This window comes from Eptatretus burgeri, chromosome 5 (assembly GCF_056783735.1).
Source record: "Eptatretus burgeri isolate ZD-2024b chromosome 5, Ebu_testis_v1, whole genome shotgun sequence".
NCBI classification, from domain to species: Eukaryota; Metazoa; Chordata; class Myxini; order Myxiniformes; family Myxinidae; genus Eptatretus; species Eptatretus burgeri.
In genome coordinates, this window is record NC_140965.1 from 56,259,374 (window position 1) to 56,278,012 (window position 18,639).

Genomic DNA, 18,639 nt, shown 5'->3' on the forward strand with positions numbered 1-18,639 from the left:
GTTATCAGTGACTGATAACTTTGGTCCAGTTAACTATGTGCACGCCTTGATCGAACGTTCGTGCTCGCAGAAGCGTTGTAACCTACATTACCACGCTTCTGTGAGCCCCTAAAATCCTGATCAGAGGTGGGAGGGGTATGTTCCTTTGTGCAGAAAGTTCCACAGACAACCGTCACGTTTTATTGAAATCGCAGGTGCTTGTGGGGAAATTGAGCCGGTTTCAGAATGGTTTTGTTGCAACCAACTAACAGCTAGGATGATATTCTTGACTGGGAAGTTGCTGGAATGATTTTCATTGTTCATTGAAACAATTTTTGAATGTTCTCACATTATACTGTTGTTTTGGTGAAATCTTTGTTGTTTAATGGTTTTGATGGATATTTTTGTTTTTAAACAGGTGGTTCAAACCCGAACAATTAGTAACCCCAAGAGAGTTCGGAGTGTGGCACAGAAAGTGGTCTTGCAAATGAATTGCAAGATGGGTGGAGTGCTGTGGTCTGTGAACATCCCTCTGGTGCGTATAGTTTTGTTGATCTCCTTTTTTTTTCAGTTACCCGTGACATTGTGAAATGATAAATGTGAAAGGGCTCACCAAGGAGGTTTTTTAATTAGGCAAAAATCCCAAGACAAAAAATTGTAATATAAATCATTCTTTCTTCATCTCTACTCACCTGGGCTCCTTTCAGACTATTAAAACATCTAATCCATAGAAATTCATTCTCTGCCAATCTGCAATATTTACAATTCAAAAGTGGATTTAATTATCGTTAAAATGTGAAAAATCGTTTTATTATACTGTCGGACCCTGACATTTGCGGTTCTGTTATTCGCGGACCCTGCTTATTCGTGGTCCATAAAACGTGACCTGCTTCGCATATTCGTGGATTTTCATAGGCATATTCAAGGTTTTTCTGACCTGTTTCTCCATTTGCTGCCCTGCGCTTCATATATTTGCAGTTTTTCACAGGATTTTTGATTTTGCCTTATGAATCATGAACCACCAGGAGCCTATCCCCCTTTTTCCCATTGAAACAATGCTATCCCCCGTTCTCACATTGAAAAAAATCTCATTGAAGAGAGATGTTGACTTTCACAAGCACATGATAGATCAGATGAACCAATTCGAGCAGAGGAGGAGCAGGAGACATTTGTGAGAAAGTTAGTTATCACCAAGTCCAGAAGGGAGGATTTGCCATTTGGAGAAATCTGGGTGGGAAAGTTCATAGATTGAGTCATTCCCATGGTATCACAGAAGTCTTTGCTGAAGTGCCATTGTTGGTGAGAGAGATGCAACACCCATCCAATTAGCAAGGTGACAATGGATAACACCACATATTAGGAAGAGAGAATTGTGATGTGTGGTTAAAAGTTTGTCTATGCTGTCTGAGAGATGTAGATGGAGTCGTCACTGTCCGGGGTGCAGTTCAACACACTAATGAAGAAAGAGGTAGGAGTGGAGGAGAAGTCGTAGCCAGAGGTACTCCTGGGTGGGGGCAGGAATGGTGGTTTGGGAGAAGGTCCACAGCACTAGCCACGTTTTCCGCTGAATTAATACCAGGTGGGGTTGACTCAGCCTGTTAACCTTCCTAGGTCGGCAAAATGAGTACCAGTGTATTGGTATATGAGCACAGCATCAGCAGCACAGCCATGCCCCCCCAAAAATAATAGCTACCCGGCAGCCAAGCTGCCATATGCAAAAAGAAGGTCAATACAGGGGCAGTTAGAAATTGAGTTCTTGACGTAAAGTGCAACTCCACCGATGGGTGTGGTTCAAGCCTATCAAATCGGAGGAGACAGTAACTGAGGATAAATACTAGACACGACAAGATAGACACGACAAGGAGTCGGGGACATCCTGCGGGAGGAAGGATTCTGTTAAGCAGATGATGTCTGGTTTATCTAAAGTGGCCTGGTTTGAAAGATCTGTCAGGTTGGAGCGGAGGCCTTGGATGTTTGAGATCCACACAGTTATAAATATGTGGGGCTGAGGAATTGGGATGGTGCTTTGGGGGCAAGGTGGGGCTTTCGGGAGGGGGGGGTGGTGAAATGGGGAAGGTTTGAGTGATAGGTGTGGAGGAAAGCTTTACAGGGTGTGGGGAATGGTTTGATTGAGTTGTGTAGGGGAGGTTCAGGTGTTTAGGGTGCATGGGAAGGTGAAGGTTTGTGTGTATGAGGTGTGGGGGGATGTTTGATTGTGTGTGTGAGTTGTGGGGGAAGGTTTTAGACGGTGAGATGAGGGGAAGCATTTAGGGGTGAGGGGGAGCATTTAGGGGTGAGGGGGAGCATTTAGAGGGCAGCGTCAGGAAGGTGGCAGGAAGGGGGGGGGAGGGGGTTCATGTTGGTTCATGTTCATGTCAATGGTTCATGTTGCACCAACATCTCATTCTACTCGCAGTGGGGAATAATGGATTGTAAGGATGATGTTATGGGTGAAGTAGTTGACCAGCCATAAATGTTTTAATCAAAATCCTTGTTTCCCAATTGAGCTTTTGTCATCAAATCTTCACCAAACCTTTATTATAAGATTGTGGAGAACGCAAATTAATAAAATGTACGTTTTTTTTATTTTTATTTTTTAAACTCGTTTTCGTTGAGTATAGAAGTACAAAGTAGATGGGTTTTGCATTTTGAGATGCTTCTGGTTTTATCCGTCGTTTTTATTTTCATTACACTTTCACTGACTCATGTCGATCATACCTCTTCTTCTCTTGACCTCTTAAAACCAAACTTTGTTCTTGGACATTGCATATCGAGGACAAGTGCCACAGTGTATTTGCGGAGGTACATTTATGCTCCGAACCAAAAGAGCAATAAATGTTTGAGGGTTTTATTGTTTTTGGTTTTTTTATTATTATTATTTTCTTCATTGAAATGTGTTCATATTTTTGGGGTGAAGAGGACCGTAACACCGATGCGTACACTCCATTTAAATAAGTATGAAGTCGGTGTCGGCCAAAATCTAAGTTGTGGCGAAAACAAAATGGCTGTCTGTAAAGAGCAGGCAAATTGGCAACAATGCTCATCTACAAATTATCACATACGGGTTTAAATGGCTATGATGATGTCCATGACCACCATTGACCAAGCTTCTACATGTTTTTGCATCGACAAAATCAGATATTTAGCTGTTGCTGTGGTATGTTGCACCATCGTAAAACGATAGACTGTGGGTGGACTTGGCTCCCATAAACATGCTTATCTAAGATGTCACAAACATGTTCAATCGGATTTAACTCAGAAGATTGTCTAGGTTAGTCCATGCAAGTCGTGTTGTGGTGCCGATGTATAGCATTGACCAAATTTGCCTGGTATCGATGGTCTTTGTCATCCAAAAATACGGCGCTTGGTCCTTGCTGTTGGACCGGAAGAGTGACACAAGGCTCATCTCATCCCTGTTTGTGAAAATATTCATCATTACCCCCCTGAATCGTGACAAGGCCATTTATTTGGCCTGTTTGAATGGTAACCCATATTATCAGGCTGCCCGTACCAAACCAATTATGCTCTCTAATAACATGATTAGCAAATCGCTCACGACCTCGTTTCCAGACGTGAACACATCCATCGTTTTAAGTCTAGGCAGAATCTCGGTGCATCTCTGAAAGCCAACATGGCGTCAATGGTTCACCCTCCAGTTGTGATTTTTTTACCCTTCGCTGCAAATGCTTCCTTCAGTGGGTTTGCAGTATGTATGAGTTTCCGATGAAACTAACACCATCCCACAAACTCGTAATTTCTTGGGTATTGGTGATGCGTGCCATTATCTCAGGCCAACATTTCGACTTCAGACTGGTCTTTATTAGTGACTTGTTTTGTGGCAAAATTGACTCGTCTCAACCGTGGCCTTTTTATGTTTTTGACAGAAATCGCTCATGATTGTGGGACTCGATGTTTACCATGACACGACAAAAAGAATGTGCTCGGTGGCAGGTGTGGTTGCCAGCTTGAACAGGTGATGCATTGCACTCTTGCTAAATTTCACAAACATTATTTTGTACTGTTTGAGCTTTTTGCATTCGATGTTTTTTCTTTTTGTGTGGGAGTGGAGGGAGAAGGGGTGTTGTGGGTGACAGTAGGCTCGAATATTGAACAAAAAATATCATTTAATATCCCCTATTCTTTGGGATTAGGGGAGGACTTTTCAGAAATTTTCACTTGCAATATTACGAGGTCCGTCTAAAAAGTAACGGGACTGAGCCTACTTGTGTGCTCCAGTAAAACAACTTGAATGAACGGGTTGCATCACAGTCTTTCACAACATTCCAGCAATATATATGATTGGTGATGGTTGACTGTGCTCATTGTGTGATTATTTACAGGTCGTGCTTTACACGTTGTCTCATCTGAGTCATCGCGCTGTGCGTTGTGAGCAGAGAGCCAATCTGAAGTTTCTTGCCAAGTTTGGCAAAACATCTTCTGAATCCTTCGCAATGCTGCAGCAAGTCTACGGGGAAGAAACGATGTCACGTACATGTGCATTTGAATGGCACAAGAGGTTCAAAGAGGTTGAAGACGATCCACGGTCTGGAAGACCTTCAACGAGCAGAACGGTGGAAACATCGAGCATGTGAAGCAGATGGTGCACGCAGATCGTCGACTCACGGTTGGGATGATTGCTGAGGAACTTTCCATCAACAAGGACACTGGAGCATCATCACTGAAAATCTCGAAATGCGCAAGGTGTGTGCAAAGATGGTCCCCAAGCTGTTGTTCGAGGACCAGAAAGAGCAAAGTGTCATTGTCTGTCAAGACATTATCGAGCGCCTTGAGGACAATCCAGACCTGTTCGGGAGAGTCATTACTAGCAATGAATCATGGGTATTTGAATACGATCCCAAGACAAAACGGCAGAGTCGTCAGTGGAAAAGTCCGGCATCACCAAGACCAAAGAAAGCAAGGATGTCGAAGTCGAATGTCAAGGTGATGCTCATCGAGTTTTTTTGAAATCAAGGGCATCGTCCACTTTGAGTTTCTACCACAGGGTTAAACAGTGAATCAATACGTGTACAAGGAGATCCTCCGGCGCCTCATGAGATCAGTCTGGGACAAGAGGAGGGATCTGTGGGAGAACAACGCCTGGGTGCTCCACCATGACAACGCCCCTGCTCACATTGTCCTGAGCATCCAACAGTTTCTGGCGGAGAGGAACGTGCCAACTCTGGAGCAACCCCCGTATTCGCCAGACCTGGCCCCTTGTGATTTTTTTTCCTATTCCCCAAGCTCAAAGGGGTGATCAAGGGGACCCGATTTCCTGATGTGGAGGCCATCAAAAGGGCCATGACGACGGAACTCCGGAGGATTCCTGAAGAAGCCTTCAGGGGGGTGCATCGAAGTGTGGAAGAAGAGGATGGACAAGTGTGTGAGACTGGAGGGAAACTATGTTGAAGGGGACAAGCTGTGATTTCAGTATATTTTTTTGGAATAAAATTTCTGTGAAGTCAGTCCCGTTACTTTTTCGATTGACCTCATATGTCCACTCATATTCTTTTCTCCATTCCTTTTAAGATCTTCTCATGAAATCCCATATTCCTGATGTCGTCTTTCACTCGCTCTCCTCTTGTACTCACCTGCACGTTGTTTGTCATTTTTCCCTGTCTGCTGCCAAGTCTCTTGTCAACTTATTCCCAATGCTCTATTCCTACTCTTCCAGTTCCTCCCTGTTCCATTGCTGATGTATAATCATTTAATTGATTGTAGAATTGTGTGAATGAATGCAAGTGTGAATTACAAGTCTGAAGACGACGATGGTTCACGAGCGGTATTTGACGATGTAGATTGTTTCAGAAGTCAAGGAGGAGACAATGTGATAATGTTTGACCAAGTTATAAAAATGATCAACATGATGTGGTACAAGTGACAGGTTATAAGCTGCAAAATGTCGAAACCCCAGTTTCGTTCAACAACTTTCAAAATTTGACCTTTGCATAACCTTTAAAGGTCACAAAACAATGTTGTGGACATTAAAACAAGGAAACAGGATACGTGCTATAGCTGATTGGAGTTAGTTCGTCGAAGAAGGTCGAAAACCCGGTTCGATTCCCACAACTTTGAAAATTTGACCTTTGTGAACTTTAAAGGTCAAAGGTCAAGGATTATGACCTTTGGTGCAAAACTTCCTTTGGAACATTCCAGGAACAATATAACGTCATATAGGCTATATGGCATTTCACACTCATCAGATTATCCATACTTTCATGAAATCAGCGTAAAAAGAAACTTGTAGGGGGCGCCACGGGCAAGGTGTTCGAGATAGAGAAAAATGGTTTCAAGACTTTAGGTGGGGAATGACCTCAAGATTATGCATAAAAAATATTGTCATCCGAGCTCTCAAAGTTTGGGCGGTCGTATGATTTGTATGTCAAAATTCGAAATTTTCTAAGTTTGTGACCTTGTCACCTTGACCTTGGGACGAAAATGAAAAATCGAGCTCCGTGGGGCTATGCAGGTGCCATTGGGCTAACTAAATACCGAAACCACTGCCAGATTCGACAAACCCCCTCGGAGAAAATGGATCTTTATGTCAAAATCGCAATTTTCTAAGTTCGTGACCTTGGGAGGAAAATGAAAAATCGAGCTCCGTTGGGGCTATGCAGGTGCCATTGGGCTAAACAAATAACAAAACCCATGCCAGATTCGAGAAACCCCGAGGAGAAGATGCAAATTGAAATAGGCTACCCCCTAAAAACACAATTCACAATTTTCTAAGTTCGTGACCTTGGGACGAAAATGAAAAATCGAGCTCTGTGGGGCGATGCAGGTGCCATTGGGCTAAGCAAATACCGAAACCCTGCCAGATTCGACAAACCCCTCAGAGAAGAATTTTTTATGTCAAAATTCGCAACTTTCTAAGTTCATGACATTGTGACCTTGATCTTGGGATGAAAATGAAAAATCGAGCTCCGTGGGGCTTTGCAGGTGGCATTGGGCTAACCAAATACCGAAACCCCTGTCAGATTCAACAAACCCCCTAGGAGAAGATGCAAATTGAAATTGGCTACCCCCTAAAAACATGGTTTTTGGGCGTGGCTCCGCCCATAATGGGTGCACCACGCCCATTTTCAGGAAAACACAACTGGATCATGATATAAACCTCCCACCAAAATTTTGTCAGGATCGGATCAAAACCCACGGAGCTATGCTCGGGACAGACAGACAGACAGACGGACGCACAACAATATTGAATATAGTGGTCACTTATTTTTTTTGTGAACCAATATGCCTTGTCAATGTGTCAAGTAGACGAACATCAGTTTGTCTCATTCGTAGTTTTATCCATCTGAATGACAATTGATGTGATTGTGGACCCTCATACACCCTGTGTCTATGAAAGAATGTGTAAATCATGCGAACAGAGAAATACTTCGCTTTCATGCAAGCGGAAATTGACGTCGCCCCCTATACTCAAGCCAATCGGAAGCGCCAAGTCAAAAATGTCTTTCACCAATATACATTTAGAAGTAAGCAACTTACACTGTAAGTACGACTTGTGCAAAGCCAAGAAAGAGTTGATATTAACACTACACATGTATTATATAAAACCATAACGCATAGCAGCGCACAATGAACAACAACTTGTGATCATGTGACCAGCAGTCACGGCTGAAATAAATGATAATTATATTTTGCCGTTACAGTTGATATGCTGGCCTCTCAACTCCTTTATTGTTGGCTCTTGCATGAACCACTGTCTCTCGAACATAATTTTATTTTCACTATAGAAACAAAAATTATTTTTCTTTTGTGCAGTATTTCATCAACATACACAAGTATTCTGCTTGATGTTTGTATGTGCCATTTTCACAAGCCTGGCATAATTGAAGCATCGTGTAATGGTTACTGTAACTTTGTCTTGCTCATCATTGTAACGACTGAATTATAGAATGCTGTTTTGTTCTACATTGGCCCTGTGAATTTTGAACACCTTAATTACCCGATTTTGGTTTGGCATTACATTTGGGCATATTGCTCATGATGGTTTGACCACGTTGAAATTTCCTTACTGTTGGTTTGTCCATTTTATTTTTCCTGTTTGTGGGCATTTTGTGGTGTTGCTTTTTCCTAGGTTAGCATTTTCGCATTCCCCACCTTAAAGGCATTGAGAGTCAACACAGTGTGGACAATTTACATTTAATTTACACCATATTATGAGAGAGACAGGTATATCCACCACATCTTCCTGGTGGGTTGTTCGTAAAACAGCTAGGTTTTTTTCCTACAAGAGCAAAGAGCCCATTCTGATGGACAGGAGAAAGAGGAAGCATCTCCTCTTGTACTCACAGCCAGCTTGAACAGGTGATGCATTTTTTTTTTTTTTCAAAGAGACAACTTGACTTGATGACTCAGAGTTTGCATTTACTAATAGCACCGCTGTAAAACTCTCAAACAAACGTTTTCCCTCTCGGGGGATATTGTGGGATGATTGGTTAGGAGCTAAATGAGACAGGTAAAAGAAATGGGGAAGGTAGGGCCAGTGGTAGGTAGCATTTAGGGATAGGTAAAAGAAACATTGACATGATGGGTAAAATAAACAGATTGACAGAAAACACTGGGGACGATTGCAGTGTGAGAGACAGTCACCTGCTCTGGACCTGATTCGGTCTCGGAAAAGGGGGGAGAGAATGCCAGGGGAGACATCCTCATCCGATCTCACACTAACTTGGACCACGTCCATCCTTCCACCCACCCCTCCCCCAAGTGGACTGTGCATCAGACAACTTGACTCACATATTAATACAAGAATTGATACAAACATTACAGTGCTAAAAACCAAAAAGAGACTGTGCAAAAGTCTTAGGCCACAGGTACAATCAAAATCAGTCTTCATCACTGTGCTCCTCTCTGTGTTTGCTCAACAGCTCGGGTACTCAATGGTTCTCACGCATCATCAAACATGCAACGCCCACCGAGCTGGTTGATGGGCTGAAGTATTGCTTCATTGATGCCATCAAGTCCTATCATGGGGTGAACTTTTTGGCTTTTGCTCATTAATTGTATGTGCACAAATGGTGTAAGGAATTAATTCGTTTCATGTTCTCATCTGAGCTTGTAACTTATCCCAGGTTGAAATCCCATACATTGTGTTGATTTGTCAATTAGATACTAATGTCCTTGTAATTTACGTTTAGATACTTTGATGTCTGCAAGTAATTATGCTTTTCCTTCATACAATTATATTTACATGCTTGTCCAGGATCCTTGAGATCAACGTAACGATACGGCTTTTTATACAGGTATTTGTTGCATGATGTAATGAGTATATCTGTCGCCCCAAACGTTCCTTAGCCACAGTTTAGTTGAAACAAACTAAAGATTAGTTCGCAATTATTCTCTTTCCTCGTGCTTGCAAAGTTCCATTTTATTTTTTCTTACTCATCATCTACCTTGTCTTGCAGCTAAACAATGAGCTGCCTGCCAAAATTGTAGTTTATAGAGATGGCGTGTCTGAGGGCCAGCTCCACGTTGTGGAGAACTATGAGGTGCAGCAGATCTACCAGAGCTTTGCTCCATTCGGGGAACAATACATGCCACAAGTTGTTGTCATTGTGGTTCAAAAGCGCATCAATACAACAATCTGCTTGAACCGTGACATGCCAGAAAATCCACCATCTGGCACGGTTCTGGACCATGGTGTTACAAACCCGAATTGGTAATATTCTGGACCCAAATATTTTTGCTACCCCACCCCACCCACCCACTTTTTTCTTCATGTGGTGTGATCTAGATTGTCTTCCTTATTTATTTATTTATTTTTTTATTTGGTTTCGCTTTCCCATAAAATTATTTTGAATGTGTTGTACCTTCAACTTTGCTTGGCTGCAGTAACATAGATGTGTATGTCTGCCAGGTGTGACTTCTTCCTGGTATCTCAACACGTTAGACAAGGGACAGTTTCACCAACCCACTATGTTGTCCTGCACAACACCACCAAGCTGTCACCTGACCACCTGCAGAGGTTATTCCACACCAACTTTTATACAATGGAATGTTTTGACTTTCCTTGTGACAGAAATATTTTGTAAAACACGAAAAATGGTAAAAATATTGAAATTTGGGATCTTGGCAAATTACTGTAACTCAGCCAATGAGAAGCATGCCACTGAAATATAATTTGGTTTCCAAATCTATGCTCATGGAAGAGGGAGAAGGCAAAGGGTAAAAGTAAATGTACTGGCAGTGGGGCAACAGGACGGTGGACACAAGCAATGGAAAGAATGAGCAGGAAAAGAGGGGAAGAGACACTGGAACCAGCAAGTAAGAGGGTTGGGTGAGGTCAGTGTAAAAAGATCGTCGATAGGAATTTATGTTGATGTACAAGGATTCTTGACTCATGGAGGAGTTTAATGAAAAGGCCAGGAACAGAATGTGGAAGAATCTGTATTTAGAATAAATTGTGCATGTGCGTGAGTGAGTGCATGAGGTATTGGCAACGCATTTGAAAGACTGAAGTGAGGAAGACAAGACGACAGACATATGGGGAGACTAATGCAATCGGCAGAAAAAGGGCACAAATTAATGCAGGTGGGCAGACAGCCTGCAAGCAAGTGAGGGATAGTGGATGATATAAGATGGTACTAGCAACTTGAATCAATTGTAGAAAGACAGGTTGGACAGCCTCAGTAAGTTCGTTCCCCAAGCAGGAGAGAAGAGAAACATGTGTCGAGGTGGGCGGTAAACTTTGGATTTTGACAGTTTAACCAGAAGAGGGTTACTGGAAGAACATGTGCGACCTGGAGGAGCTGCACCGGGTGTGATGGCTGAGACCAGAAGGAGTATGATGGGGAAGAGACAGTAAACTAACAGAGGGGAAACAAATTTGTCTGCAATGTGAGTGTGCCACGGCTTGTGTTTATGCCTCCTCACAACAGCAGTCAATAATGCTGAGAGCTTTAGATTCCACAGAATCCAGAAAAGACTGATGTGATGCAGGAGTGCCAGCCCAGAGGGGAAATAGTTTTGTTGATTAGCTCTGATTTTCCAAGTGATTACTTGGAACAATGGAGGATGCCTAGTCCACAGTTGGCTTTGTAAGTTTTAGGCTTCAATCAGCCAACAAAACATACTGCCTGTTGGTGAGCCCAAGAAGTTCAGGTGACAACCTCTTAGAGTAGCTGACCGAGATGAGAGAGAGGGAGAAGTGGATTAATTTAATGATCTTACCGGATCAACAGTGTGAGTGTAGTATAAGATTTGCCAGTGTTGAAAGATGTTACTTTTGTCAGACCAGTATATAATCTATGTCAGATCAAAAGAGAGTGAGCGCTGTAGCTGCTATCTGCATGTCAGTGAGATGGGGTACGATACAACACAATGTGGAGTCGCAAAAATGAAGAAGGCTTCCCAAATCATTGGAAAGGTCATTAATGTAAACAAAGAACAGGACTGGGCCCAAGACACTGCCTTGTGCCAGTCCAGCCTCCATTGGGAGAGGACTATATCGATGTCAAGGTGTTGCCTCTGCGATTGGAGAAATTCAAAAAGCAGTTGTGATTGTGGCATTGGATGCTGTCTGAAGTGATCTTGGCAAGCAGCAGGATGCTAGATTATTGTGAGTCAGGGAGATGGTCATGGTGTCATCCATATATATATATCTATATATATATATATATATATATATATATATATATATATATATCTATATATATATATATATATATATATATATATATATATATATATATATATATATATATATACATATATATACATATACATATACATATATATAGTGTTGTGGTTGACGAAATTCGCAAATCACCATTCAGGTCCCTTAGGTGAGATATCTCTAAGTATATGTGTAGTTAGGCCCAAACCCGTTGTTTCGAGGGAATAAATGTCATTCATTCGGGCTGCGACCCCTCGAGATAGCCGTTTTTCTTTTACTATCTTTATTTTGGACCAGCCGCCATTACTACCACCACCAACCACGTCTCAACAGCCATCACACAACAACCACCAACCGCAACGCCGCTTCACAACCACAGCCACGAACTTTACCGTCACATCTCGCTCTCGCAACCATCGCATCACCGTCATTCCCGCGCCGCTTGTGGGCACCGATACTGGACTCGTGCAGGGCGCGCACCGAGCAGCGGGTGCAGAAACACCACAGCCTTTCCGAAGAAAACGGATCAAAAACGACTCACGCCCACTTCTGTTCCATCCTATCAGCGAGCATGGGGCGATTTGGCCCCGCCTCCAGGTGCGTCGGAGTGTGGTCGCTATATGCAGATTCGCGGATCAAAAAGCATTCACGCCCACTTTTCTTCTGTCCAATGGGGAGCCAGCCAGAGGTAAAGGGTCGAAGGTGAAGGAGCGAAGCCACGGGGGCTATAAAGGGCCGCGTTCGCTCGCCAAAAAGGCAGTTGAGTTGGGAAGAGTCGGAGCGGAGTTGAGTTGGGGAGAGCCAGTCAAGAGAGGAGTCGGAGAAGGCAGTTGGACGGAGCTTTGGAGAGGTGGCGGCGGTGAAGGCAGTCGAGGGGGTGCTCGTGTCAAAGTCGGTGGAGTTGGGAAAAGAAGTAGTAGTAGTCAGTCAAGTGAGTTCGGAGTCGGTGGAGTTGGGAAGAGCCAGTCAAGAGAGGAGTCTGAGAAGGCAGTTGGACGGAGCTGTGGAGAGTTGGAGAGGTGGCGGCGGCGAAGGCGGTCGAGGGGGTGCTCGTGTCAGAGTCGGGGAGCTGCGGAGGGAGAAGCCGGCAACGCGACCGAGGTCGTGGTGGAGACGCTCGTCCCGGGACCCGAGACAGGGATATATCCTCCTTCCCCCGAGCATCAACAACCCCCTCCTGTTTCCCCCCGCGCTGAGATAGTGCGAGAAGGGGGCCCCGTTCCCACCCCATACCAGGCAGTCCCAGCGAGGCCCGCGGAGTCGGGGCGCCAGCGCCATTTTGCGGCTCATCACCAGACGGGTAGGCTCGACGTGGTCTCGGCCCCAGGCCGTCTGCCCCCTCATAGTGGAGGGTGGTCCCTTTTTCTTTTGCTTTGAGTATATGTGTTGTCGGCGCCGTCTGTGAAGTAAAACTGTATAAGTGTTGCCGTGTGCTCGGTAGTCGGTTAGCTCTGCGTTGTCTTTTGCTTTTACATTTGCTTTTTGTGCATTATTGTGTGTTTCTTCTTCTTCTTTTACATTTACTTTTGGTGTAATTGTATATGTGTGCTTTCCGTTCATCGCAAAATAAATGTGCTTTATGTTGAACTGTTTTCCCGTTTCGCTTCGTCTTTTCCTTTATTGAATCTCCATCTTACTTCACCTAAAGGGTTGGTCGTGGGCTAAAACGCCCGATTATAATTAATCGAACCGTCGAGGCCGACGATAACACCGCTCGGTTATCCCGATAGTACGGAACGGGTCGCTTAAAGTGGCCCGTGTCCGAAGTCGACCTGCGGCGAGGTGCGATCGCCCGGTCTACCCTCCGTGTGGGTACTTAGGTAGGTCCAATTTGGCGGGCAACCCTATCCCACGCGGGGGGCCGATTGGCACGATCGTGGTGAGGCCGAAAGGTCCACCCGTGACTAGTTCCCGGCGTTAGTCCGAGAGGGTCACGACTGGATTGTCCGTCTGGTGGGCGACGTGCCGCGATTCGAGTTACGTGGCCGTTCGCACGCCGGCGGGCGCGAATCCGCAACACTGGTGTCAGGTCGTGCGATACAAACTCATCGCCCTCCTCGCGGCACTGGTATCGGAGAACGGGAAAACGGGCTCTCCTGTCTCCAGCTAAATTCACGGGAATCGGTCCAGGGGTGAGAGGAGCGACCCCCGATTCCCTCCAAATTACGAGCGAGCTAAATTAACCCTTTGCGAGAAGCAAGATGGCGTCTCAAGGCGAGCGGGAGCCGGGGGTATTAGAAATGGATGTAGAATGTGCAGAATCCATGGCTCAGGACGAAATCCCCGTGCAGGAAATGTTGGTTGTACAGGAAAACGAACTCGCCCAACTGAACCCAGAGCCCGAAATAGGTGCGGCAGCGGCCGCGGTGTATGACACCTCCCCTCCCCCTCTCCACCAAAATCCCCCGATCCTTGCCGAAACGGCTCACCCAAGCGCACCCGACATGGCCCAGCTATTCACCATGCTGGCAAAGATGAATGCGGATGCGCAACAAATGAATGCGGAAATGAAAACGAGGATGGATGCGAATACACAAAAAATGGATGCGAATACACAACAAATGAACGAAAAGATGGATGCGAATACACAGCAAATGAACGGAATGGAAACAAACATGAAGGAAGAAATGAAAGAGCTGCGGGGTGAGACGCAGAACATGGGAATGAGCCTAAAAGGAAGCTTGGAAGAACTAAAAAACGAAATGAAAAAGGAAGTCGACACGATACGAGCGGAGGTGACCGGGTTAAAAGAGAAAGTAAAAGGAGTGGGAGTCGCAATGGAAGAAAGTAAACAAGAGAGGGTAAACGAAATAAAGACGGTGGTGGGAAAAATAGACAAAGTAGGAAAAGGATTGGGAGCAGTCTTGTCTCAGACACAGGGGGGCGTGGAAAGAGTGATCGCGTATTACAGTCGGGCCATGAGTAGACCCGAACGAAATTATTGCGTAACTCGCAAGGAGCTATTGGCTATGCTGTCTGCCGTGAGCCATTTCCACCCGTACTTGTACGGGAGGAAATTTTTGGTTCGAACTGACCATTCCTCCTTGCAATGGCTCTTACGGTTCAAGGAACCGGAGGGCCAAATTGCAAGGTGGTTGGAAAAATTGCAGCAGTACGATTTCACTGTGGTCCATAGAGCCGGTAAGGCTCATGGGAATGCCGATGCGCTCTCTCGACGCCCCTGTCTGAGGGGAAACTGCAATTATTGCACGAGACATGAGGAGAGGGACCAATTGGCAGACGCCTCCCCGAAACTCCCAGTCCGTGCGGCCCGGGTGGTAGGCCCAACTTTGCCACTAACCGCGGGAGAGGAATTTGGTGGATTGGAATGGAGCACGGCCCAGCGGGAAAACCCCGTGATAGGGCCAGTGTACAAATGGGTCCAGGAAAACAGGAGGCCCAGTGGGGAGGAAATCGCCCCATTCGGGGCGCGAACAAAGGCATACTGGGCTCAGTGGAGGACCCGAGAAATGAGGGACAACATCTTATATCGCAAGTGGGTGGAGATTCCTTCTGAACAAACTTCTTGGCTGGTGATAGTCCCTGATGGGTTTAAGACCCAAATTTTGAAACAGGTGCACGGTACCCGCGCCGGCGGCCATTTGGGCAGGACCAAAACAAAATCTCGGGCCCGCCGGCAGTTCTATTGGGTTAACATGGGGCGCGATGTACAGGACTGGTGTCGAGCATGCGACGCCTGTACTGCGAAAAAGGGACCGCCACAGAGGATGAGGGCCCCACTCCAACTACATCAGGTTGGGGCTTCCCTTGAGCGAGTGGCCATGGACATTTTGGGACCACTGCCCCCCACTCGCCAGGGTAATAAGTACATCCTCGTAATTATGGACTATTTCACCAAATGGCCAGAAGCCTTTGCCCTTCCCAGCCAGGAAGCAGGGGTTGTGGCCAAGGTCTTTGTAGAAGGATTTACATGCCGGTATGGGATTCCGCAGGAGCTGCACACGGACCAGGGACGAAATTTTGAGAGTGAATTACTAAAAGAGGTGTGCAGGCTCCTGGAAATTCGAAAGACACGGACAACGCCCTGAGACCACAGTCTGATGGCATGGTGGAGAGGTTCAACAGGACCCTGGTCCAACAGTTGGCCCTCTTCACCGCCACTAACCAGGAGGACTGGGACGAACACCTTCCGTACCTCCTGAAGGCCTATCGCGCGTCCCAGCACGGGTCTACCGCATGTAGTCCGGCGCTGTTGATGTATGGACGGGAGCTGAGAAGCCCCGTCGATTTATTGTGCGGTCCGACGCCTGAGCGGCTTGATAGGCCCCCGGGGAGGGCTATGCCCGTCGGTTGGAGGAAGGCCTGGAGAAGGTCCACGCCTTCGCACGACACCAGCTCCAACAGGCGGGCATAAAGATGAAGCGCAGGTACGACCACCGGAGCCAGGTGAGCAAATACCCACCGGGGACGAAGATTTGGTTCTTTAACCCCCGGCGAAGGAAGGGCAGATGCCCGAAGCTCACCTCACCTTGGCAGGGCCCGGGGGTCGTCCTGGCGCAAGTCAGTGACGTGGTCCTAAAAATTAAAATGGGACCACGAGCCCTCCCCGGATCGTCCACGCGGACCGCCTGAGGCCTTACAAGGGCGATCTTACGCCCTCATGGATATGTCTTGCCGGAGGAGTCGGTGCTGGAACAGCCGCTCCCGCAGAGGCGCAAGGCTCTCAGAGCCTTGCAACGAGTTCACGAGCCCAGTTGGAAGGGAGGAAATCCCCCCTGGGAAATTGATTAATGGGATTATTTGGAGACAGTGACAGACTTGTGGATGTGTAGTGGGGACGTAGCTTAGCTACGTAGTGTTAAATGAAACGTGCTATAGTATAAGGGACGACGTGGGAGCACGAGTTAGTTAGGGGATGTAGTTAGAAGGATGGCAGAGTTCAGCGGTGAGTGTGTTGAAGACTTGGTGAGTGAAGTGGAAGCGTGTGCTTGTTGAGTGAGTGAGGCCAGCGGGTCTGTGTGAGTGGAGCGAATGGGGAATGCATGGTGCGATGAGTGATTGGGGGGAGGAGTGACTCCCGCCCAAGGGACCCCGGGGTCAGTATAAAGTGAGTTAGTGGGTTAGTCAAATTAACAAATAAGGAAGTCGTTTTGTTGTTGGTGGGGAAGTAGGCTCGAAACCCGTTTGGAGGGGTGCAGGAGCCCTGTTGACAGGCTGGGAGCGTGGTGGCGAAAGGTGAGTATCGCTGAGTGGGTACCCCGGGCACCAGGCTAGTCGGCCGTAGTAGGCCAAGGGCCCATGGGGGGCCGGGATAGCGTAGTGGGCACGGGTGCGCCTGCTTGGTGCGGGGGCCCGGGGCGCCATTAGCCGCGTGGGCAGTGTTGTGGGCACGGGTGACCCTCGGAAAGGGGCCCGGGAAGCCAGCCTGCCACGTGTGCGTTTCAGGGGAGGTGCCATGGGGGGCACTCCCCGGTGTTAGGGAGCTGGTAGGCTCGGAGGCAGTGTAGTGCCCGGGGGTGCCATCGTCGGAGAATCGGCAGAGGGTCGTGCCTGCCAAAGGGAGCAACGTGTCCCAGCCATGAGACCGTGTGAGGGCACGGAGAGAAAATTGGGGGGCGAGGCCCGAAATTGTGAGGACACCAACACAGGCGACGGGAATCTGGGATGTTAGAACCAATAGTTTAAGCGAGAGGCGCTTGTTGAAAGCCCCGGGGTAGTTTAACAGTTAAATGGTTAGGGTAGATAGGAAGTGTACCCCTCCGCACCATCCATCCCCTCGCTCTCGTTGTGGGCCGCTGGACCCACTTTGTGTTATAGATCGCCGAACTCTGGGGAGGCCATCCTGAGGCTTCGTTGGGCCTCGGCACAGGACGCCAGCTCTCCCTTGTTCCCCTCCGGGAAGGGAACGTAGGGGTTGGGAGTAGGCTCGGTGACAGAATAGGTTAGCCGAACAAGGACAGTACAGGGGGTTAGGGGACGATTTATAGTGGGGAAGTAAAAGAAAAAAAAAATAATAATAAAAAAATAAGTTGGGGCTAAATTGGGGTTTGACAAATTAAGGGAGTGGGTATAGACAATGACAGGCAAAGGCGATAGGTTGGGAGGGAGACCGTAGGGTAGGTCCGAGCCCGCCTTCCGAGTGGCCAGCACCACCGCACTCCCTCCACCAACCTCCACTGAACGGAAAAGGCTGGCCAGCTTCATCTGCTGGCTGTGTTGCTGTAAGGCCTGTGCCGGCCCACTTCATCTGCCGGCTGGCTGTTTTTCTTCAAGGCCTGTGCCGGCCCACTTCATCGGCAGCTGTTGTGTTGCTGCAAGGCCTGTGCCGGCCGGATCATCTGCAGCTGTGGTACTTCAAGGCCTGTGCCGGCCAGTTCATCTGCCGGCTGTGTTTGCCTGCAACGGCCTGGTTCTGCAGGCTGTGTTTGCCTGCAACGGCCTGGTTCTGCAGGCTGTGTTTGCCTGCTGCCTTTGCCATGCCATGCCCACTGCCCACGTTCACCAGCCCCGTTCAATTTTGCTTTGCCCCCCCCCCCCTGTTCATTTCCATGCGCGCCGGGATCATCGTAAAAGCAACAGTTTGCAAGCTGCGAGAACTGCCCTGTTGGCAGCTACAACACGGGCCTGCGTTTGTGCAGCCCATGCACCGTTGTGGTTCACTGCGTTCAGTTCAAACCATTCATCCATCCATTCGTTGTGTTCATTGCGTGTGCCACTTGAGCTGGCACGGAGACTACGTTTGTGCAGCCCATGCACCGTTGTGGTTCACTGCGTTCAGTTCAAAAGGGAAGGCCTTGGACTGCGTGTGAGCAGCCGGCCACGTTCCCTGTCACCTGCATTGTTTGAGTCAGAGACTGCATGCGAGCAGCCTGGCTCCCTGCTAACGGCTTTCTTTTTGCAGAGTTCATTGATCCTGGGCCATGGTTTAGTGTAAAATTTGTAAGTTAAGGTAAGATGTACTGTAAATGTGAGTGCGCCCCCGGCATGTTTGTCTTAGCGCCGGCAATTTTATTTAAGTCGTCCGTGTGAGTGGGTTTGTTTAGGTAGTTACTCAGCCCTCAGGTTATTTATTTTGG

The 18,639-nt window shown here is 47.1% G+C and overlaps 1 protein-coding gene across 7 annotated transcripts in view; it reads left to right on the plus strand.

Annotated features, from left to right (window-relative positions):
- Positions 1–18,639, plus strand: part of LOC147026480 (piwi-like protein 2) — a 241,084-nt gene that overhangs the window by 209,748 nt on the left and 12,697 nt on the right. For 5 of the 7 annotated variants that reach the window (XM_085881917.1, XM_085881915.1, XM_085881920.1 and 2 more), the window contains 5 exons: positions 398–514; positions 3,864–3,952; positions 8,856–8,961; positions 9,393–9,646; positions 9,845–9,952. In XM_085881917.1, the coding sequence (XP_085738043.1) occupies positions 398–514; positions 3,864–3,952; positions 8,856–8,961; positions 9,393–9,646; positions 9,845–9,952 (674 nt within the window). Of the gene's footprint in view, positions 1–397; positions 515–3,863; positions 3,953–4,319; positions 8,293–8,855; positions 8,962–9,392; positions 9,647–9,844; positions 9,953–18,639 lie in introns of those variants that run through there. The other 2 variants (XR_015058368.1, XM_085881921.1) reach the window with 2 other exon arrangements.